At 40.0% G+C, this 23,358-nt stretch overlaps 1 protein-coding gene and 1 non-coding gene across 2 annotated transcripts in view; both read left to right on the top strand.

The window, feature by feature from the left end:
* Window positions 1-23,358, top strand: part of PAPPA2 (pappalysin 2) — a 318,373-nt gene that overhangs the window by 110,284 nt on the left and 184,731 nt on the right. Inside the window, exon 3 of the mRNA XM_069546135.1 lies at window positions 11,540-11,685. Coding sequence (XP_069402236.1) covers window positions 11,540-11,685 — 146 coding nt within the window. The remainder of the gene's footprint in view (window positions 1-11,539; window positions 11,686-23,358) is intronic.
* On the top strand, window positions 20,156-20,228 carry TRNAG-UCC (transfer RNA glycine (anticodon UCC)). Its single transcript has one exon. It is a non-coding gene; the product is annotated as a tRNA-Gly (tRNA).

Below are 23,358 nucleotides of genomic sequence, written 5' to 3' on the forward strand. Positions count from 1 at the left end.
TTCTCCACACCTTCACTGCCAGTGGCTGGGCTGGGCACTGTAACAGAATGGTCTAGCCCTGCTTGGAGGCAAAGAGAGAAGCAGCAGTCAGAAGTGAGGTCTTATGTCAGTATCACCTGCCAACTAGAGCCCAGCTGATTGGTAGACTCTAAATCACATGCAGATCCCTAGGTGCAAGGGAGCTGGACCAATGTAGAGTTCAACTCTTCTGTTCTCCAGAACAAGAAGACACCCAGAAGGAGGAAAGAATTGATGTGCACAAACCAGTTGACAGCATCCACCACAAACTTCACAAAACCTTGCTCATGTCCGCTTCTCTAAGCTGATTGTTCCCTCTGTCTCCCATTCTTGCATACAGTTCTGGGCACCCTGCTATTATAATGCCTTGCACCTTGCATTATAATCATTTGTTTCCATGATTGTTTTCTTCACTAGATTGAACTTCTTGAAAACAAGAGTCATGCCTTATGCATCTTTTCATTGCCAAGGCCCAACACAGTGACTCACAGATCCTAGGGAAATGAACTGAAGAACAGGAGAAAGAATGTGAGCTTTGGAGTTAAAGGAACTCAAGTTTAAAACTTGCCTCCAAAACTTACAAGCTGTGTGGTTTTGGGCAAGTGACTTTATCTCTGTAAGTTTCAGTTTCTGATCTGTAAAATGAAATAATACTGACTTCATAGACTTGAGAGCTTACATGAGAAAATGTATATGAAGCATCTGGCATGTATTTGAGATTCAGTTCATTGTGATCACTATTATTATTAGGGATACATAAACTATTGCCAAGTTAATGACTTATTAAGTGGGTTTCTTCATGATTATTTGTCTTGGCAGCAAGGCAGACTTTGAAGAGTTCAGTTTTTTCCCTTCTGTATTATTATACTCTATCTTGCTTACTATTCTGAACATAGATTTTGTAAATATTAAAATTTATCATTCTTTGCATTTTTATGTTTATGCTGGCTTTATATTGATTTTTGACCTTATTTTTTTAAGTTTGTGCTAGTCCTCTTTCCAAAATCTACATATGTTCTGTTAAAATTTTAGCTCAGCAAAGAGTTCTTTTACAGAAGCTGGTTCTTCCTATTACTTTCTGTCTCCTTTCTGTCTTATTGGGATAACCTAGAATTATGCTGATTTTCAAGGTTTATACCCTTTCACCTACAAAGGGCCATTTTCCCCTTGAGACTATACCATATTCCCTTTAAGAAATCTGTTTTCTTGAACTCTAATCCCTGATGTTACCAGTCCTGGCCATTGCAAGAACTAAAATAGAATTTCTTTAATTAAAAGAACTCTCCTATTTCCTGTCACCATCTAGTTCTTTCTTATTAATATGAATTAAAATAAATTATCATAACTCTGCTTTTTTCTTGAACATTTTTGAGAGATATTACTAGCAAGTCATAAAAAGTATTTATCAGAAGTTCTGCCATTGCTATTAGCAGCACCTGTCTTCGGGCAGAAACTTTCTCACCTGAAGTTCTGGATCATCATTGTATTTTTATTCTGTGTCAGTTTTAGAAACTGCCTTTGGGATGTATCAAAACTATCCTTTGCCTGACCATGCCCAGCAGTAGTTTATGCCTAGAAAATTTTCATTGCTATTTTATTTTCACTAAATGTTTTCCACTGTGGATTTACTTCAGGTGTCTTATTTCAGTTGTATTTCCTTCCTTTTTGCACTGTGGTATGACTTCTATTTCGGAGAATGCAATGGCACCTCACTCCAGTACCCTTGCCTGGAAAATCCCATGGATGGAGGAGCCTGGTGGGCTGCAGTCCATGGGGTCGCGAAGAGTCAGATACGACTGAGCGACTTCACTTTCACTTTTCACTTTAATGCATTGGAAAAGGAGATGGCGACCGACTCCAGTGTTCTTGCCTGAGAATCCCAGGGACGGGGGAGCCTGGTGGGCTGCTGTCTGTGAGGTCACACAGAGTCGGACATGACTGAAGTGACTTAGCAGCAACAGCAGCAGCAGTGTTACTTCTATTTCACTTAACTTCATTTCTGTCAAACCAGGTATGCCTGTCCTCAGACATAGTTGTCTGCAACAAGTGACTAGCTACCCACAGAGTCTTTAAGTTGATACTTGCTTTCTTATATTATGATTTTTGAACTTTGTTGCTGGCTATGCAGACATTTGAGACCTTAGATATTGTTATTAATAATATAATGTTTATTGATGATGTCTTATGTGTGATTTTTATATATGTTACCTGATTTTTATTTCTAATAAGTATACACAGATTATACTCTCATTATTCTCATTTTACAGATAAAGAGACTGAGAAGGAATGATGATAGGCGGCTTGTCAGTGCCACATGGCCAGTGAGTGATAGAGGTGGGACATGACACCAAGTCATTCTGGCTTAAGCACGTGTTCTGCTCGGGGTGCTGACATGCTACCCCTGACTTTCGGTTCGACCATTTTCTCTTAATTTCTACTGGGTACTTCTTCCCTCATGCTTTTCTTTTTTCTTATTCTGACCCAATAAGCTATATGGGTATTTTTATGCTACCTTTCCAAATAAATTTCAGGGCGTGACTCCCTTGGTCAAGTAAATAAACTACTGCCAAGAACTAGAAAGGTGGAATTTACTCTCTTCTGCCTTTTGAGCCAGTTATCTAGGTAATCACAACTTCTTTTAAAACAGGTTCTTTCTTTGAAACCATCTTTGAAGCCAGAGGTTCATTCTCTGTATGCTATTTTATTTTCTAAAGATATTATATTTAAGCAAAAGAAGATATATTCATTTTCTATTCCTGCTGCAACAAGTGATCACAAGCTTAATGGCTGAAAATGACACATATTGATTACCTTACAACCCTGTAGGTCAGAAGTTTGACATGGGTCTCACCAAGCTAATATCAAGGTATTAGGGTTGCGTATCTTTCTGAAGGATCTGCAGGAGAAACCACTTCTCTGCCTTTTCCAGCTTCTAAAGGCTGCCCACATTCTTTGGCTTGCAATCCCCTTCCCTTCAGCTTCAAAGCCAGCAATGTAATATTTCTCTGATTCTGCTTCCAAGGCCACCTCTTTCTGTGATCACAGATGGGAAATGTTCTCATCTAATTGGATTGGACCCACTTAGAAAATCCTCAATAGTCTCCCCTTCTCAAAGTCTGCACTCCTAAGCATCACTGCAAAGCCCCCTTTCCCATGTAAAGTAACATAGTGCCAGATTTCAGGAGTTAGAACATGGACATCTTTGGGGGCATTATTCTGCCTAGCACAGAAGACATTATGACATTAGACTTCACATCCTTTAAATTTCCAATTAACTCATATTTCAACCTCAAGTTCTTACAACACATAAACATTTCAGGAGAATAATTCCATTTTATTTCCAGTAGTACTACTCACTCCCATATGCATTAACAGAAGTGAGTTAGTATTTTGGGTGTAAAAAGTTTTGCCAAGTTCTCCATATTTGAATTTCAGAAAAAAAAAAAAATGTTGTTCCCAGTTGGTTATGTCGGAGAGGTGATGATATCTTGGCTCTTTTGTGGCATTCAGAAGAGAAACAATCATCATTCTGAGGTATTTTCTTCCTGGGGTCATTAGACGTCGTTATTGAGAGAACTCGGAGAAGGCAATAGCACCCCACTCCAGTACTCTTGCCTGGAAAATCCCATGGACGGAGGAGCCTGGAAGGCTGCAGTCCATGGGGTCGCTGAGGGTCGGACAGTACTGAGGGACTTCACTTTCACTTTTCACTTTCATGCATTGGAGAAGGAAATGGCAACCCACTCCAATGTTCTTGCCTGGAGAATCCTAGGCACAGGGGAGCCTGGTGGGCTGCCGTCTATGGGATCGCACAGAGTCAGACACAATTGAAGTGACTTAGCAGCAGCAGCAGCATTGAAGTGAAGGGTGAGGGAAGGGAGTATTGAGGAGGAATCCTGGCCTTTCTTCTTGTGTCACAGAGAGGGTAATAGAGGTGGCAGCAATTCAGAGAGAGGCACTGGAGGAGAAGTTAGTGTGGGGAAGAAGACTATGAGTTCAGTGTTAGAGACAAACTAAATATCCTCCAGTCCACATGCCCCCTGGGAACGAATGATGTCACACTGCTATTACCAATCAAATCACACAAGCAGAATGTATAACTATAAAATCTTATCTTCATGCATTGCCCCTCTCTTTAGTATTTCTGGGAGTCTTCAGACTGGTGTGCCGTAAAAATCCATGCCCACTGGCATCTATGGTTCTGTTGCTGTTTGCTGTTGCATGCTGGCAATGGTATTTACCTTGTCTGCTGACACTCAACATTTCCAGCTGATGCTCTGCCCTCACTGTTTCTCTAGGGGAAAGCTGGCCTTATTAGTGAGCTGGCTTCTAACGCAACCCAAGGCTGTAAAACTCTGAAGTGTTAGAATGGTGCTGACATCCCTTAATTCTTTCCAGAAATAGAGAGAGTGTCCCTTATCCTCAATTGGTGCTTCATTTTGTTATTAGACCTTAAAGTATTGCTTATGTATCCTGGGTTGTGCCAGTTTTCTTATGAAAAGAGTTCTTTTTGTTTCTTACTAAAGAACTCAAAATCCAGGCTCTAAAATTAAGTAATGGACAGAATGTCATTGTGGTTCTTCCCTTGTTCTTGCCTTTTTGTTTTTATGTGGACACCGTCACATACTGCTTTTGCCTTTGGCCAAAATTGAAACCCTTTTTGCAAATATATCCATGGGAAAATATCCACAGATTCATCAATTAGACCACTATTTCAGATGAATTAAAATTCAGTGTCTGAAATTTGTTTCTGCTCAGGTAGAACACCCATAACATTGACATGTTGACTTCAGGATGTCTGTGGGGCATCCAGATACACACACACACATACAGAGGCACTTCAAAGTTCAAGAGTAGAAAATTTCCCAGTGGTGAACAAGGTGAATGACAAAAGAGTGGATTGCAATCATGACCCAGGAGAATAACTTATAAGAATCAGAAAGGGAAAGAGAAACCCGCAATGGAGACTGAGAATCTGTGATCACAAAAGCAAGGAAAGAACTGGGAAAGAACACTGCAATAAAAGCAGAGAACGTCAAGAATCAGGAAGTAACTAACAATATAAACATGAAAGTGGTTCTCATGAAAACCAGGTTACAGTGATTGGGGGGTATGTGATGAAGACAGAAACAAATGGGAGATGAAGAAATTATCCTTTCAAGAGATCTGAATTAGAAAGAAAAAACCCTTCTTTCTTCCTAGCTATGATTTTTTTCAGAAGCCTCATCCTGTAGGACAAGAAGAAAGGTAATAAAAATAAGTAAAGAAATAAATGTTGGAGTGTGTTTGTGTGTGATGGAGCGATCGGTTCAGTTCAGTCACTCAGTCATGTCTGACTCTTTGCAACCCCATGAACTTCAGCAAGCCAGGCTTCCCTGTTCTTCACCAACTCCTGGAGCTTGCTCAAACTCTTGTTCATTGAATCAGTGATGCCATCCAACCATCTCATCCTCTGTCATCCCCTTCTACTCCTGCCTTCAATCTTTCCCAGTATCAGGATCTTTTTCTAGGAGTCTATTCTATACATCAAGTGGCCAAAGTATTGGAGCTTCAGCTTCAGCATCAGGCCTTCCAATGACTATTCAGGACTGAGTTCCTTTAGGATTGACTGATTTGATCTCCTTGCAATCTAAGGGACTCTTGAGAGTCTTCTCCAACACCACAGTTCAAAAGCATCAATTCTTTGGTGCTAAGCTATCTTTATAGTCCAACTCTCACATCCATACATGGCTAGTGGAAAAACAATAGCTTTGACTAGATGGACCTTTGAGGGAAGAGTGATGTCTCTGCTTTTTAATATGCTGTCTAGGTTGATCATAGCTTTTCTTCTAAGGAGCAAGTGTGTTTTAATTGAATGGCTGCAGTCACCATCTGTAGGATTTTGGAGCCCCTCAAAATAAAGTCTAACACTCTTTCCATTGTTTCTCCATCTATTTGCCATGAAGTGATGGGACTGGATGCCATGATCTTAGTTTTCTGAATGTTGAGCTTTAAGCCAACTTTTTCACTCTCCTCTTTCACTTTCATCAAGAGGCTCTTTAGTACATTGCTGCCATAAGAGTGGTGTCATCTGCAAATCTGAGGTTATTGATATTTCTCCCCAAAATCTTGATTCCAGCTTGTGCTTCATCCAGCCTGACATTTCACATGATATACTCTGCATATAACTTGAATAAGCAGGGTGACAATATACAGCCTTGGCGTACTCCTTTTCCTATTTGGAACCAGTCTGTTGTTCTATGTGTGGTTTTTACTGTTGCTTCTTGACCTGCATATAGATTTCTCAGGAGGCAAGTAAGATGGTCTGGTATTCCCATCTCTTTAAGAATTTTCCAGTTGGTTGTGATCCACACAGTCAAAGGCTTTGGCATAGCCAATAAAGCAAAAGTAGATGTTTGTCTGGAACTCTCTTGCTTTTTTGATGATCCAGCAGATGTTGGCAATTTGATCTCTGGTTCCTCTGCCTTTCATAAATCCAGCTTGAACATCTGGAAGTTCACAGTTCACGTACTGTTGAAGCCTGACTTGGAGAATTTTGAGCATTACTTTGATAGTGTGTGAAATGAGTGCAATTGTATGGTAGTTTGAACATTCTTTGGCATTGCCTTTCTTTGGGATTGGAATTAAAACTTACCTTTTCCATTCCTGTGGCCACTGCTGAGTTTTCCAAATTTGCTGGCATATTGAGTGCAGTACTTTAACAGCATCATCTTTTAGGAATTGAAATAGCTCAACTGGAATTCCATCACCTCCACTAGCTTTGTTCAAGGAAGTGATAGAGCTCATGATAAGTGGCCTCCATTTTATCATCAAAGAAAGAGGCATACTTGCCCAAGAGTCAGAGGAGATTGAGGTTGGTAAGGGAGAAGGGGGAAGAAAGAATGGTGAAGATTTTGAATAATTCTTGAAGAGGAGATGACCATAAACAATTTAGACAAGTGCCACTAAAGATCCACATTAGATCAGAAATAAAAAATCAATCTGAGTAAGGGTGACATTGAGAATGGTGTGCAAAGGTCTTTGGAAGTAAGGGAGTGAAAAATAAGACTGTTTTCAGTGGATATTTCACATCAGTGTTGACATTTCTTCAAGTGACTCTAGGAGCTGGGCAAAGGGAAAGACTGTGAGTCAGACTGTGAAGGCTTTGATGTGTATGGGACAGCCGGGGGATGGGAAAATGAAAGAAAATAGAAAGCATAGAGTGCCATATTAGAGTGCCACATGCACAGTAGCAGGAGCGCTTTGACAGAGGTAGAAAAACTAAGGTTTTGAAGTTGCCCTAAGCAGCTAGGAGAAGACGAATTAGTACTCTGGGGACCTGTAAGCCTTATGGTGTGAGAGCAGTCCAAGGATTCGGGGAGCAGGTCAAAGGGGATACTCGCCCAGAGGAAGAAGCAGAACTGGCTAAGTGGCTAGCAGATGAAGGTGGCAGAGGGAAATCACTCTGTGTATTTTGTGTTGAGAACCAACCGATGGACAATAATGAGAGAAAGATTTAGATGTAACCAAACCCAAATGTCCAAGATTTGGCCCAGGTTGTTTTCTGTGAGGGGAATTGGCTGAGGGTCCTTGGGGGCATCTGGTTTTGTTCTCCTGGAGGCTGCCTGACCACCTGTGGAGTGCAGGCAGCATCTTCCTCTGGAGGGGGCTCACTCTGCCTGTGGGGAAGAGTGCCCTGGGTCCCAGTCTTAGGGCACACATGCATGCGTCTTTTTACGTCTCATTTCTTAACATGAGGATTTTTGATGCTCATTGAACTTCCTTTAGACAGATCAGGATCTTTTTCTTCTTTCTGGCCTGAATTACTTCTCTCAGTTTATAAGGGAGCTGTTTGACTGACTATTAAACTAGAACACCAGAGGCATTATTGTTATATTCTTTTGCTTTTACCTAGTCGGAAACTAAGCGAGAGTTGGGACTTGCATGGACAGTTAGATACTAGAGTGTGGCTAGGGGTCAGCAGTTGTGGAGCCCAACAAAGAAATGTGGTGGGTTGGACACTGGACAATGTTTAATCTCAAATCAGTAGGTGACAGTGGTAAAACAGTGAAACAAGTGTGTATTCTTCCAGGAGGCATACCAGAAATAATAGACTCAAGCTATGGCAGAACAGCTTGCTATGTCAGCCTCAAGGAAAGCTTGATCTTGAGACACTGTTTATGAAGATGAAGGTTAAACTTCGCTTTGCTCTGTCTGAGCCCTCAGAGAGAAGTTCATGGCGAGTATTTCAATCAAGTGTGGAGAAGATGAGTAAAGGGAAATCTTGGCAGAAATTAAGTAGATTAATACAGCTCATCCCTCTTTTCAGGCTCCTAGGTGGCATGGTGGTAAAGAATCTGCCTGCCAACGCAGGAGATGCAAGACATGCAGGGTCGATTCCTGGGCCAGGAAGATCCCCTGGAGGAGGAACTGGCAACCCACTCCAGTATTCTTGCCTGGGAAATCCCATGGACACAGGAGCCTGGTTGGCTATAATCCATGGGGTAGCAAAGAGTCAAACATGACTGAGTGACTGAACACATCTCTCTTGTCATAACATACATAGTTCTAGTCCATTCATGAACCTATGCTTTTTATGACATTTATGTATATTGGTCCCGGTCAGTTCATGATCCTATGCATTTTATGACACTTATGTATGTCATTTCTTTTTTGAATATTAAGATATTTTAGATGAAAGTATATCTCTTAATAAATTATTTCTGAAGCAAGACGTTAAGGTTTGAATTTTTGAATAATGTCCATTCTCTGCACTGTGGGTCTGAGCCAGGCTCTGGTCGTATTAGTGGACAAACTAAGACATTTATGTTATTGGCTCAGATTAAATTCTGAAATAGCATACATGTATTATAATAGGTGAGGGAGTCTACATGCAAAGTGAACACCCTTTGGATATCTACACTTTTACCCTTTTTTGGTTTAGGTAATAATCTGGACAAAAATGTTTGTCTCCAACAAAATAAGACTCTCCTCTATAGTTTTCATTAATGACCATTTCCTACTGTCTCTAGCTTTTAAAAATATATTTTTCCCTTAAACTTGCCGACTTCTACCTATGTCTTTTTGGAGTGCAGGAGTTAGAGCAACTGTGTCCAGTTTGCCACCAGCATTACATAAACACTCTCATCTGGAAGAGTAATTTATGGCTGGAGAGAGGGATGGGCAAGGAAGAAAAGGGAAATGAGTAGACCCAACTGATGAGTTGGTGGTGGAGAAGGAGGCCTCTTGGAGACTAGCTCAAAGGAAATTATTGGAACTGCTGGGTTGAGGGAGAACAGAAGGATGGTGGCCAAGGTTGGTAAGTGGCAGACAGGGAAGCCAGGAACACACAGGTAGCCCAAGTAAACTATGCCAGGAACAGGGGGATTTGGGGAAAGTGAGGGAGGAGAAAAGAGAGAAAACTGTCAAGTTCCCAATTCCTAATTTTAGCGACCTCTCTGAAAAGGGACAGCTGCTGCTACTGCTAAATCGCTTCAGTTGTGTCCAACTCTATGCAACCCCATAGACGGCAGCCCACCAGGCTCCCCCATCCCAGGGATTCTCCAGGCAAGAACACTGGAGTGGGTTGCCATTTCCTTCTCCAACGCATGAAAGTGAAAGTGAAGTCGCTCGGTCATGTCCGACTCTCAGTGACCCCATGGACTGCAGCCTACCAGGCTCCTCCATCCATGGGATTTTCCAGGCAAGGGTACTGGAGTGGGGGGCCATTGCCTTCTCCGAAAAGGAACAGAGGGTGCAGTTCTTCTTCCTTGGTACCCTGCCTCTGTGAAGGCTCAGTCACTGGTCCCTCTTCCTTCTTTTCTAATCATTTCTTTTTTCCTTTCCTTTCCTTTCTTATCTTTTTCCTCCTATCCACCCTGCCTCTTCTTTCATCTGACCGATTAGAACATCTCCATGTTGAAGAGTTACTTGATGTCATCATAGCTCCAAACCATTGATTTTTCAATACAGGAAATTGTAGTTGTTTTTAATAAAAGAGAAAAGGAAAGGGAATGTGACTAATGTCTGTGGAAAACCAGGCGACAATTCAAAAACCACTGAGTCTCCAGGAAAGCAGAAGAAGGACTATCCCTCTGATCACATCTGACATCACTTCATGGAATCTGGATGGTTTCTCAGGAGAGGAGAACTATTTTTCCAAGATATTATAAGTCAATAAGAAAGGATATTTTAAAGCCCCCTTTCACTTTTAAAACCCCCAAGCACTTTTGGTTTTAAAGCAAAGTCTTTTTGTGCTTCTTTATTCCTCTTTTTGGTTCTGTGCCAAAGAACACAAATACAGTCTTCTTTGGGATCTCTATTTCTTGGATACTCCTTGCCAATATATCTCCATGTGGATTAAATAGATGGCATCAACAGTGTGGCTGGGAGGCAGAGCAAACGAGAGAAGAGGGTCATGCTGTTCTCACATGGGCTTCGGGGTTGAGTGATTTCAGTGTCTGCAGCTTGTCTATCAGAGTAGTAAGCATAAAGCATCAATCTATAAAGGATATTTTCAACTATGTTGAGAGAGCTGTCTGCATAGTTGAAGATGTGATAGGATCATTGCTATTTTTGGAGCAGCATTTCCAGTGAATCCAAGGGGCAACTCAGTTTTGGTTTAGTTGTTCTTTCTTAAAATAGCTCTCCATTGAGAATGATGAGGCTCTGTTTGCTCATGGTGAAGTTTTAAGTTTCACTCATGTCAGGAAAACGAAGGTCTTTGACTATATATGAGCTTTAAAAGAGATCGAATGAAAAAAAATAAAATAAAAGAGATCGAATGCTTGTTTCCCCCCTTTTTTATGGGCCACGGGGCATGTGTTTTTAATAGACCTTTAAGTCTGCAAATAAGTACAAACATAATATTACCTAGTACTTTGAAGGCCACCAATAGAGATACTCAGTGAGTATAGTCAGAATAGGGTTAGAGAGTTTATGGATTAAGGTACTAGAAAGAGAAAAACTATATATAAAACTAATATTTTCTGCAGCAGCTTTATGTTATCCTTTCCTTCCTATAACTCATCTCTTTTTCCTCTTTAACTTTGTGTTTCCTGGTTACTATTTACCTTTTTTTAAGAATGCCCAAAGCAAGCATATGCTGAAATGGAGATTCAATCAATGTTCTTCTAGTAACGATCGTGCAGTGTGATAGAACCAGAGACTGAGAGTTGGAAGGCCTTATTCACCATGGACTGGAGAGTAATTCTCAGGGCATAGAATTAAAAGTGTTATTGGGTTTATCTTGAAGAAATAATCTAGGCGTTGAGTGGGGCACTGAGTATGATGTCAAATACTGAGTATTCATATAAATATTGTGGTGCCAAAAAAGGTAGGATATTATTTATCTTGGAATAAATATTCTAAATGAGTGTTAGGGTCTTTTTTGAGAGTACCATGATATCTGGTCTCAGCCTCTTTGCCCTTCTCCTCTAAAAGCAGTGATGGTTGGGAAGCCAGAGTCTGATTAGATCTGACTCTGTTCTTTTCTATGTACTGATCCTTCGGTGTGACATTTCCTCTCTTACGTGTTCCTCAGGGCATACATGAGTGTGAAGGAGCTGAAGGAGGCACTGCAGCTCAACAGCACCCACTTCCTCAATGTCTACTTTGCCAGCTCAGTACGAGAAAACCTTGCAGGTGCTGCCACCTGGCCTTGGGACAAGGAAGCCATCAGTCACCTGGGTAAGTAAAGTTGAAGAACTGCAGTTGGAGAAATGAGGAGGTTGGAAGGGAATCTGTCAAAGTTAGTTGGGGGGAGGGGAGGAATGGAGAGAAAAATAAATTTACATAATAAATTAGCTTCTTTGGGCAGATAATAGCTTTGAGCAGAATTTTTCAAAATGTTTTAATGAAGACAGGTAAGATGTACTGGGGCAACAGTGGCAAATACTCAGAATGTTCTAGACCAAATATTCAGAAGGTTCTAGGCCAAATAATCTAGATGCAAATAAATTGCTGACATGAGATGAGATCCATTTTATGTCTTGATTAATCTCAAGAGGGAACCAAGCAAAAAGGTGGCTAGACTGTGAAATCTGGTTTGCAGTAATCGCTGTGCCAGAAGATTGCTGAGCATCTTGCATGGATGTGTCCAAAAGGTTGGGGAAGGAATAAGAAGCAATAGGTTAACAATAGATGAAAAGATAGTGTTCCCGTGCAAGAGGAAACCAGAACATAAAAATCCCTGTAGTGAATTAGGTCAGCATCCAGAAGCGCTATATATCTCAAGAAAGGAAGAGATAATAAAAAGTTAAACCTGTGGTGATCCAAACTAAATGCTTTGCTTATCCTGGGTTTCATTGGCTCTATAGTCATCTGATACAGTTTTAGGGCTCTCCTTTTATCATTAAATTTTGTATTTTCAGTTGTCAGTATATGATAAGTCAGAAATTTGTGAGGTGAGTGGTGCTTTCCAAATCAAAACTAATGTGAGTCATTCTAGTCTTCATGGTTGTAAGAGGCAAGCTGGAAGGTTATATGCCAATAAATCATTTAGTAGTGAGTATCTGGAATTATCCTCATGATAAACAGTGGTAACAGAGGAGCATACAAATCTTTAAGAAAGTACCTTCAAATTGGCTCACATCTGATTCACCAAATGTTACCTTTCAGTACATATAACAGCAAGATTTATCAGTAATGGTTTCTAAGAATCCTAGGTCAGTCATCGGGAATTGAATCTACTTGTTCAAAAGACCTTCAAAAAAAAAAAAAAAAGATCTGCCTAGCCATTATGGAGACAAATCTCGACCCCTTAATAAGAATTGTTGAGCTGGAAGCAGAGCCTTGAGTATTTTCCAACTTCTCTGGCACTAGGCCATTGACAAAATTCATTTAAATTTTTTAAAAATGAACAAAATACCAAAAAATTAGCTACTTGAAAACATCAGACATCAGCCAAGACAGTGAGGATTTTAGAGACCCAATCCCCAATTAGAAGAAAGCTGCACTGACGTGAGCTCTACATATAGCTCAGTTTTTGTTTTTTTCTCCTTGAGGGAAATTGCCAATTCTCAGTAAAAGTAATAGAAGCAGATCAGAGAGCAGCAGTCCAGAGTATGCTTCAGTCTCACTACTGGGGAGATAAAAACTATAAGTCAAAACCTCTAAGGTATCCAGACTAGAGGGGGATCAAGTTCCCAGAGAAATAGAAACCATGGAAAAAATAAATGTGATATTCTACTCATAATTTTAAGATATTTTCTGATTTCTGAACTATGCATTCTCTAAGTCAGTGACCAAGAAAATAAGTATTGATATAAAATAGCTGCTATTAGATAAAAAAGCTGAAAAGTAATTTCAGGAGTCTTACAGTGGAGGGGACAAAAAAATGGAATTGAGATCCTGTCAAGGAGGGGCATTGAGACACTCTATGAAATACTCTTCATAGACATTCTATGAAGGAAAACATAAATAGTCTAGCTTACACAAAGCATGAAATTCAGCCTGAAACACTCTTAAATACCTGTTTGTAGGAGGTCATCTTGCCTGGAGGATCCCATGGCAAGAGGAGCCTGGCAGAATACAGTTTATAGAGTCACAGAGTCAGACATGACTGAAGTGACCTAGCAGCCGCATAGCAGCATCTGCCTATATTTAACTGCCTAACAAACAGAAGAAAGTTAAATATGCTCTGGAGGAAGACAATATCATCAAAAACCTCTACAAATGTTCATGCATAATGTCCTGAAATCAGTAAAAAAAAAAAAAATTTCCAGTTATGCCAAGAGACAGGATCAAATGATGGGAAACTAAACAAAGAAATAAGCAATCACTCCATAAATGCAGATTCACAGATTATCCAGATATTGGAGTTATGGAATATTGGCTTAAGATAATTATGATTAATATGTTCAAGATAGATTAAAAAGTTGTAGAGTGTCCTCAGAGAATTAGAATATATATTAGTGAATCAAAGGGAAATTTTAGAACAAAAATATAGTAACTGAAATTAAGAAATTAATAGATTAGTTTGTGAGCAGGAGAAAAGATTTAGAAAACTGTAGAACACATACATATTGAAGGTCAAAGAGGAAAAGTGATGTAAAAATATAGAAAACAGCATGAGGCATTTGAGACCTGATGAAAAATTCCTACTGTAAATTGGAGTTCTAGAAGAAGAAGAGAAATATTTTGAGGCAGAAACAATGTCAAAGAGATAGCAGCTGAGAATTTTGCAAGGTTACAAAAAATATCAAACTACAGATTCAAAATGTTTTTCAAACCCTAAGAAAGATAAATAGAAAGAGAATCACAACTTAATTCATTATAGCAAACATGCTGAAAATCAAAGGCAAGGAGAAAATACTCAAAAGTAACCAGAGGAAATTTGTTACTTTAAAAGAAGCAACAGTAAAATTGGCATGCTGATTTTTCAACAGAAACTATGGAAGTCAGAAAACAACAGATTGATGCATTTTTTAAAAATGCTAAAAGAATAATTGCCAATTTATAATTCTATATTCAGCAAAAAATCTTTTAAAGAAAAATTAAACATATTTTCAGACAAAAATAGATAATTTAATACCAACAGTAAAGTAAATATTGAAGAAAGCTATCCAAATAGAAAGAAAATGACTCCAAATGGAAACAGAGACATACAAAAAGAAATGAACCACACTAGAAAGGATAAAAATATTAAAAATAAAAAAAAATTTTTGGTTTAAAATATATGTGGTTAAAACATGACAACAATGGCATGAAAGACAAAAAGAAAGTAAATTAAATTAAATGATTTAAGCCCCTTCTATACCAATATCTAGAAACATTACTGATTTATTCATTTTAGACAGCTTATACATACCTTATATAAGAATTAGCTCAAAATAGATCATAGGTTTAACTATAAAAAGTAAAACTGTATAACTTCAAAAAGAAAAAATAAGAGAAAATCTTCAGGGCAAGGTTAGGTGAAGAGCGCTTATATATGACACCCAAAGCATAGTCCATAGAAATGAAAATGGATAAATTGAACCTAATCAAATTTTTTTTTTATTTTTTTTTCAGTTTATCCCATAATTTTATTTTATTTTTTTTTTTTATTTTTTAAATTTTAAAATCTTTAATTCTTACATGCATTCCCAAACATGCAGCATGCTTGGGGCTGGTGAACCTAATCAAAATTAAAACTTTTTCTCTGAGAAACACTCTATTAAGATGAACAAAGCAATGGCAGGCTTGGCAGAAGTGTTTGCAAACTGTACATCTCACAAAGGATTTGTGTCTAGAATATATAAAGAACTTTGAAAACAAGAGTAAACAGATATTCCAGTTAGAAAATGGGCCAAAGCACAGACATTTTGGCAAAGAAGATATACAGATGGAAAGTAAGCACATGAAAAGATATTTAATATCGTTAGGGAAAAACAAATTAAAGCCACAATGAGGCTGCTGCTGCTAAGTCACTTCAGTCATGTCTGACTCTGTGTGACCCAATAGATGGCAGCCCACCAGGCTCCCCCGTCCACTTATTAAAAGACCTAAAAAGTAATAATAACCATACCAAATGCTAGTGAGGATGCAGAGAACTGGATATTGCATATATTGCTGATGAAAAAGTAAAACGGCACAGCCAGTTTGGAGAATAATTTGGCAGTTTCTTGTAAAATTAAATGTACACTTACCACATGACCCAGTAACTGGACTACTGAATATTTATCCCAGAAAAGTGAAAGTATATGTCCACTCCAAAACCTGTGTATTGATCTTCATAGTAGCTCTATCTGTGACAGAGCAAAACTGGAAATGACAAAAGTATTTTTTAGTGATCACTGAAAGCGAACTGTGATAGACGCATACAATGGAATGTGCGTGTGTGCCTGCTGTGCTCATTTGAATGCTCAGTCGTGCCCGACTCTGCAGCCGCATGGACTGTGGCCCACCAGGCTCCTCTGTCCATGGGATTTTCCAGGCAAGAGTACTGGAGTGGGTTGCCATTTCCTACTCCAGGGGATCTTCCTGACCCAGGGATGGAACCTGCATCTCCTGCTTGGCAGGTGGGTTCTTTACCGCTGAGCCACCTGGGAAGCCAACGATACTACTCAGTAATAAAAAAGAACAGAGTATTGATACATGCAACAATTTACATGGATCTCAAGGGTGTTGTGGGGAGTGAAAGAAATCTCACAAGTTGCATGCTTGAGAATATATAATATGCTCAAAAATTCATGTGGTATTCTCAAAGTTAAAAAAGAAGACTAGAGGGAGAGAACAAGCTAGTGGCTGTCAGGGGTTAGGAATAGTAAGGGATTGAGGAGAGAGGCATGCATGAGGGGGGGACGTGAAGGATAATAGAGGAGCAATCTTAATGGTGATTCAGTGTTTCAGTGCCTTGATTGTGGCGGTAGGGCACCAAGGTATACAAACATGTGATAAAATTTCATAGAACTACACACATACACACCAGACTGCATGCAGAAACTGGTGAAATCTAAGTAAGGTCAGTAGTCTCTATACATAAACAGAACATATCACATATAGCTCTTTGAAAGCTCACTGAATGAAGGGATGAATGAATAAATGAATGGAGGTATTAAATTTAAATGGTTTCAAGATATGGTTGTTCAAACTAGGGTTCTGTAACAACCTAAGGGGTGGGATGGGGTGGGAAGTGGGAGGGAGTGTCAAGAGGGAGGGGACATAGGTGTCCCTATGACTGATTCATGCTGATGCATACCAGAAACCAACACAATATTATAAAGCAATTATCCTTCAATTAAAAATAAACATTTTTTTTAAAAAGAGAAAAAAAGAAATATTTAAATTATGTCATTCATCACTGACTTATAATGAATTGAAAAAGAAGCTAGGGATTTTAAATTTTATTCTTAAACCTTTTAAGAATAACTAGTTCCCCACCACATTTTTCCTAATTTGTTTTTAAGAAGTAGAAGACTAGACTGAACAGCTGAAATGTCTGATTCAATATGAAATTTCTCATGTTCTTATTTACTTTTTCTTGTTCAATCATATTGAATAAAGGAACTATATTGACCTAAATCAGGTGTAGAGTAGTGCAGACAGCTGAAATAACATGATAGAGGAAGACGTTTATGATTTTCTAAACAGAGTCTTTACAAAACTCAAGATAAGATTATCTGTGTCAACATTCGAGACTCTGTATTTTGAGGGTCACTTGAGTGACCTGGCAGATAAGTGCACTAGTCTGAAAGTTGGAAGATTGAGGCCAATTTCTGACTACAAATGGCTTAAGTCACTATGTGGAAAAACCAAGGGAATCTGTGGTCAACCCATTTCTGACCTTAGCATGATTTTGTACTTTCGATGCTGTGGTAATGCAGGGCAGAATTTTTTTAATAAGTAAATGAATAAGTGAGATCCCCTTGAGCTCGGTGGTTTGTGTATCTTTACCTTTAGCGTGCAACACTTAAAACTGAAAACATGTCTTCAAAGGCAGAAGTCTTAAGTTAGTGCTGGTTATTGTTGTTCGGTCATTAAGTCCAACTCTTCACGACCCCATGAACTGCAGCATGCCAGGCTTCCCTGTCCTTCACTATTTCCTGGAGTTTGCTCAAATTCATGTCCATTGAGTCACTGATGCCCTTCAACCATCTCATCCTCTGCCACCCCTTCTTCTCCTGTCTTCAATCTTTCCCAGCTTCAGGGTCTTTTCCAATGAGTTTGCCCTTCGCATCTGGTGGCCAAAGTATTGGGGCTTCAGCTTCAGCATCAGTCCTTCCAACAAATGTTCAGGGTTGATTTCTTTTAGAATTGACTGGTTTGATCTCCTTACTGTCCAAGGGACTCTCAGGAGTCTTCTGCAACACCACAGTTTGAAAGCATCAGTTCTTCAATGCTCAGCCTTCTTTATAGTCCAACTCTCACGACCACACATGACTACTGGAAAATTGAATTGAGCTCATTTCATGGCATTGTCAAAGATAGAATAATTAGAAGAGGTTCACCGTAGAGATATGCACAGCAAAACTGGGAGACAGGCAGGCAAACACAAACTTAGAGTAATACTGTGTGATGCTGCCATGCACGAGGGCAAGTAGGAACACGACAAGAAGTGCTTGGTTATGCTGGAAATATCAGAGAAGAAGGGGAGAGCTTGCTGAGGGGCTGAGGCTTGCGGAGAGAGTTAAAAGATAAGCAGAAGTTTGTGTCGCAGACAATGACAGGGCATTCCAGAGCGAAACAAATGGTAGATGCCAACGTTTAGACTATTAAAAACCTAGACTTGCTTAGAAATGGAATGTCCTTGGAATCGCTAGAACAGAGCTCTTCAAACTCATTTTTGCTTTCTTATAACTCCTAAAAGACTTTTGAAAAACCCCTTTACCCCTTCATAGATTTAAAAAGTAACAACTAAAAATGTAGCCATAAGTTTAAATTATAGCAAAGAATATTACCTCTGGTATATTATTTAAATTATTGACATTTAAAAATGCTTTTTAAATCTCCTCTTCTAAACGTATCCTCACTAACATAACAATTTGATAATTACTATGATTCATTTAAAAATGTATGGCCATGTACTTTTTCAACACTGAGAAATTACTCCTTGCTCCTTTTTTCTCTTTGGATTTGTGTTTCCATTTCATTGCTCCTATAGAACTTTGTGGGCTTCCCCGGTGTCTCAACAGTAAAGAATCTGCCTGCAATGCAGGAGACATAAGAAATGCAGGTTCGATCCCTGGGTTGGGAAGATCCCTGGAGGAGGGAATGGCAACCCACTCCAGTATTCTTGCCTGGAGAATCTTAGGGACAGAGGAGCCTGGAGGGTGACAGTCCATGAGGCTGCAAAGAGTTGGACATGACTGAAGTGACTGAGTGTGCGTGCCTGTGCACACACACACACACACACACAGAACTTTGCACTTAATGTAACAATGAAAGAAAGTGAAAGTGAAGTCGCTCAATCATGTCTGACTCTTTGTGACCCCATGGACTGTAGCCCACTAGGCTCCTCCATCCATGGAGTTTTCCAGGCAAGAATACTAGAGTGTGTTTAGTAAGTAACCTATTTATCTTCTAAAAACAGATTTTAAGTAAAATGCCTCTTTTGTGATCTATTTTAATTAAAGTTTTTATTTTGAGATAATTGTATATTCACATGTGGTTGTAAGAAATAGTACAAAGAGATTCCGCAGATCCTTTACCCATTTTTCTTCAAGGGAAGCATCTTGCAAAACTATAATACAATATCACAAACAGGATATTAATGTTGATACTGATCATAAGTTATAATGAGTGAAAAACTTCTTCTCAATTGAGTTAGCTTTTGAAATGTTTCCTTGTCCAAAATTGATCAAAACAATACTTTAAAATGTTGATTGATGACTAGTAAGCAAAGTGGAAAATGCACATTTAATGAGTTGAGAATGACTTTTCTCTCCCAGATTAGTTCTTGTGTTAGTGAATGAAAAGTAATTACTGCTATAATAAGACAGGATTTAGCATCAGTTATGTTGCCTTTTTTTTCTTTTTTAGCTCTAAGTGCTGAGAGACTCTTTTCACATAAATAAGTAGATGAGGGAAATAGAGTTGTGTTTGACTGAGTGGATGGTGGTGCCAAGGTAGAAAATATAGAAAAAAAGAGGAGCAAAGAGCGAGGCAGTTTGATTTTGGAGGTGTTAAATTTGGGGTCTCTACCAATTTGACCATGCAAAGGATTTCCACAAAAGCAGAGGAGGAGCAGGATTCAGAAGTGTACCAGATACCAAAGGAAAGAGGGATCCGAGACAGTCCCTTGTGGCCCACAAATATGTCTGCTTCAGAAAGATGAAGTAAGTACAAGGGCATCTCGGCTAGGTTAGAAAGGACAGTTGGTCACTCTCTGGCATAGAAGTTGAACACTTCAGAGTGTTCTGGGCCAACCATCTTTCTAATTGTCCTAGGGAATGTTGTACAGCCAAGAACATTCAGAAATACTGATCAGATCACAAGCAACATGCGCCAATGCATGGGACCTAAGAACTGTGTGGGAGGGAACTTGAGCCTGGCTTACAATGGGGCTTTAGACATATAGGATCTTCTAAGGAGTCCAGGTCATACGAGCCTTGTAGGAAAAAACGTCTTTGAGTGATAGAGTGGGCTATGGCTTCCAAAAGATAGGAAGAAATCTATGTTGAGCAAGTCACCTAATATATAAAATGGGAATAAAGGAAGAGTGCCTGGCACATGGACTTCCCTGGTGGTCCAGTGGCTAAGGCTCTGCACTTCCAGTGCAGGGGGCCCAGGTTCGATCCCTGGTCAGGGAACTAGATCCCACATGGTGCAACTAAGACTTAGCACAGCCAAATAAATGAATGAATGAATTTTAAAAATACCTGGTGCATAGTAGGGCTTCAGTAAATATTAGCTCCACTGGTACTAGTAGTAGCAGTAACAGCAATAGAAGTTCCAAATACTGTATGTCTGTGGCCGACATTCTTGGTTGTGCCCTTAGCCTCTCACCTACCTCATCTCCATCCTAGAGAATTGTAGTGCCCTAAAAGATGTTCGCTCCTTTGTAAAAAAGTAAACAATGTGTTTTAAGGGTCAAACTGTTTGCAGAGGCAAAGCAACTTATAACAAGCAAAGAGATTCCATATATATATGTATAATATGCAATATTTATTTTTCTCCTTCTCACTTTACTCTGTATAACAGGCTCTAGGTTAATTCACCTTAGTTCAACTGACTCCCATTCTTTTTGTTTTATGGCTGACTAATATTCCTTTGTATATATGTACCACAATTTCTTTATCCATTCATCTGCCAGTGGACATCTAGGTTGCTTAGGGGAAGGATAGGGTGGGCCTAATTGAGAAAGCAGCCTGACCATATATACCTACCTAATGTGTAAAGTGGATAGCTAATACACATAACACATGGAGCCCAAGGAAGCTGCTCTATAACACAGGAGCCCCGTCTGGCCCTCTGTGATCACCCAGAAGGGAGGGATAGGGGATGGGGTGGGAGGGAGGCTCAAGAGGGAGGGAATATATATATATATATATATATATATATATATATATATATATATATATATGCTTCCCTAGTAGCTCAGTGGTAAATAATCTGCTTGTAATACAGGAGCCACAAGAGACATGGGTTCAATTCCTGGGTCCAGCAGATCTCTGGAGGAGGGCATGGCAACCCACTCCCATATTCTTGCCTGAGAATTCCATGGACAGAGGAGCCTGGTGGACTGTAGTCCATAGGGCTGCAAAGAGTTGGACATGGTGACTGAAGTGACTTAGCACACACATGTGCATATATATATATATTTAATTATAGCTGATTCATGTTGTTATACAGCAGGAATCAGCACAGCTTTGTAAAGCAATTGTTGTTCTTCAGTTGCTAATTCATGTCTGATTCTTTGCAACCCCATGGACTGCAGCCTGCCAGGCTTCACTGTCCTTCATTATCTCCTGGACTTTGCTCAGACTCATGTCATTGAGTTGGTAAAGCCATTATTCTACAATAGGAAAAAAAAAACAAAACAGAAAAATTAAAAGAAGAAAAGTAGGCTCCTGTGAGTCACAGAAGGAAAGAATAAGTGATTGTTGGCAGTTTGGGGGTGGTGAGAAGTACCTAGTCAGGGTCTGTGGTTATCACAGGGAGGGCCAGATGGACTGGAAGAGAGGAGCTGCCACAGAGGTGGCGTGGGTGTGGCATATATCGGGTGGAAGGCAAAGCAGGAGCTGCATGGCTGGGTAGGGGAAGACGGAAGCAGCAGATGTGAGCTCACAAGGGATATAAGTTGGAAGCAGCAGATGTGAGCTCACAGAGGATATTAATTTCCCTCACCTAGAATTTTCATAGGGGCTCCCCATCCCCCCCAAGACAAAGCTCAACTTCCTCCTAACCAAAAAGTTGACACTGAGATTGGACTCTGACACCAGTTGTGACACATTCATGCACAATGTGAGTGAAAAATAGCCATGGGTTTGACAAGTGGGAAGTCTTTGGTCCTCTCAGCCTGATTGTCTCTGTGGAGTGTGGATGGAGGAACCAGAGTGGGAGGGGTTGAGGAGTCTGCAGGAGGTGAAGAGGGGCACCCTGGTGCAACAAACTGCTAAATGATGGGGCTAGAGCAAAGCAGCTTCATTCTTCTCCACTGTTTCCTCTTCACTATGCCAAAGTGGAGTGATTCTTATGTGAGATGAGAAGTAAACAAGACATGTAAACTGGAGCACACCATGTTCATATGAGGACTTGCTGAATCATTAATGAGAAAAGCTACCGGGCATGAACAGGATAAGGGCTTTTACTGGTCATTACCCACTGGCTGCTTCGGCAGATTATTTAATTATCAGAAGATGACATTCTGTAAATGGTGTTACTTTAGGTTGCTTGGGGTTTCAAACATAGTGGGCACTCTTAGACATTGAAACCCTGAAAAAATTATCCTCTGCTAGATGACACCACCCTTATGGCAGAAAGTGAAGAGGAACTAAAAAGCCTCTTGATGAGAGTGAAAGAGGAGAGTGAAAAAGTTGGCGTAAAGCTCAACATTCAGAAAACAAAGATCATGGCATCTGGTCCCATCACTTCATGGGAAATAGATGGGGAAACAGTGGAAACAGTGTCAGACTTTATTTTGGGGGGCTCCAAAATCACTGCAAATGGTGACTGCAGCCATGAAATTAAAAGATGCTTACTCCTTGGAAGAAAAGTTATGACCAACCTAGATAGCATATTGAAAAACAGAGACATTACTTTGCCAACAAAGGTCCATCTAGTCAAGGCTATGGTTTTTCCAGTGGTCATGTATGGATGTGAGAGTTGGACTGTGAAGAAGGCTGAGGACTGAAGGATTGATGCTTTTGAACTGTGGTGCTGGAAAAGACTCTTGAGAGTCCCTTGGACTACAAGGAGATCCAACCAGTCCATTCTGAAGGAGATCAGCCCTGGGATTTCTTTGGAAGAATGATGCTAAAGCTGAAACTCCAGTACTTTGGCCAGCTCATGCAAAGAGTTGACTCATTGGAAAAGACTCTGATGCTTGGAGGGATTGGGGGCAGGAGGAGAAAAGGATGACAGAGGATGAGATGGCTGGATGGCATCACTGAGTCAATGGGTGTGAGTCTGAGTGAACTCCGGGAGTTGGTGCTGGACAGGGAAGCCTGGCGTGCTGTGATTCATGGGGTCGCAAAGAGCTGGAAATGACTGAGCGACTGAACTGAACTGAATTGATGAACTACATGTCCTGAAATTGGAGTGGCCCAAAGATAGGTTTGAAGAAGTGGCAAGAATACACAGAAAAGCTGTACAAAAAAGATCATAATCTCCCAGATAACCACAGTGATGTGATTGCTCACCTAAAGCTAGACATCCTGAGCTTGAAGTCAAGGGGGCCTTAGGAAGCAACACTACAAACAAAGCTAGTGGAGGTGATGG

The sequence above is a fragment of the Ovis canadensis genome, chromosome 12, assembly GCF_042477335.2.
Source record: "Ovis canadensis isolate MfBH-ARS-UI-01 breed Bighorn chromosome 12, ARS-UI_OviCan_v2, whole genome shotgun sequence".
Lineage (NCBI taxonomy): Eukaryota > Metazoa > Chordata > Mammalia > Artiodactyla > Bovidae > Ovis > Ovis canadensis.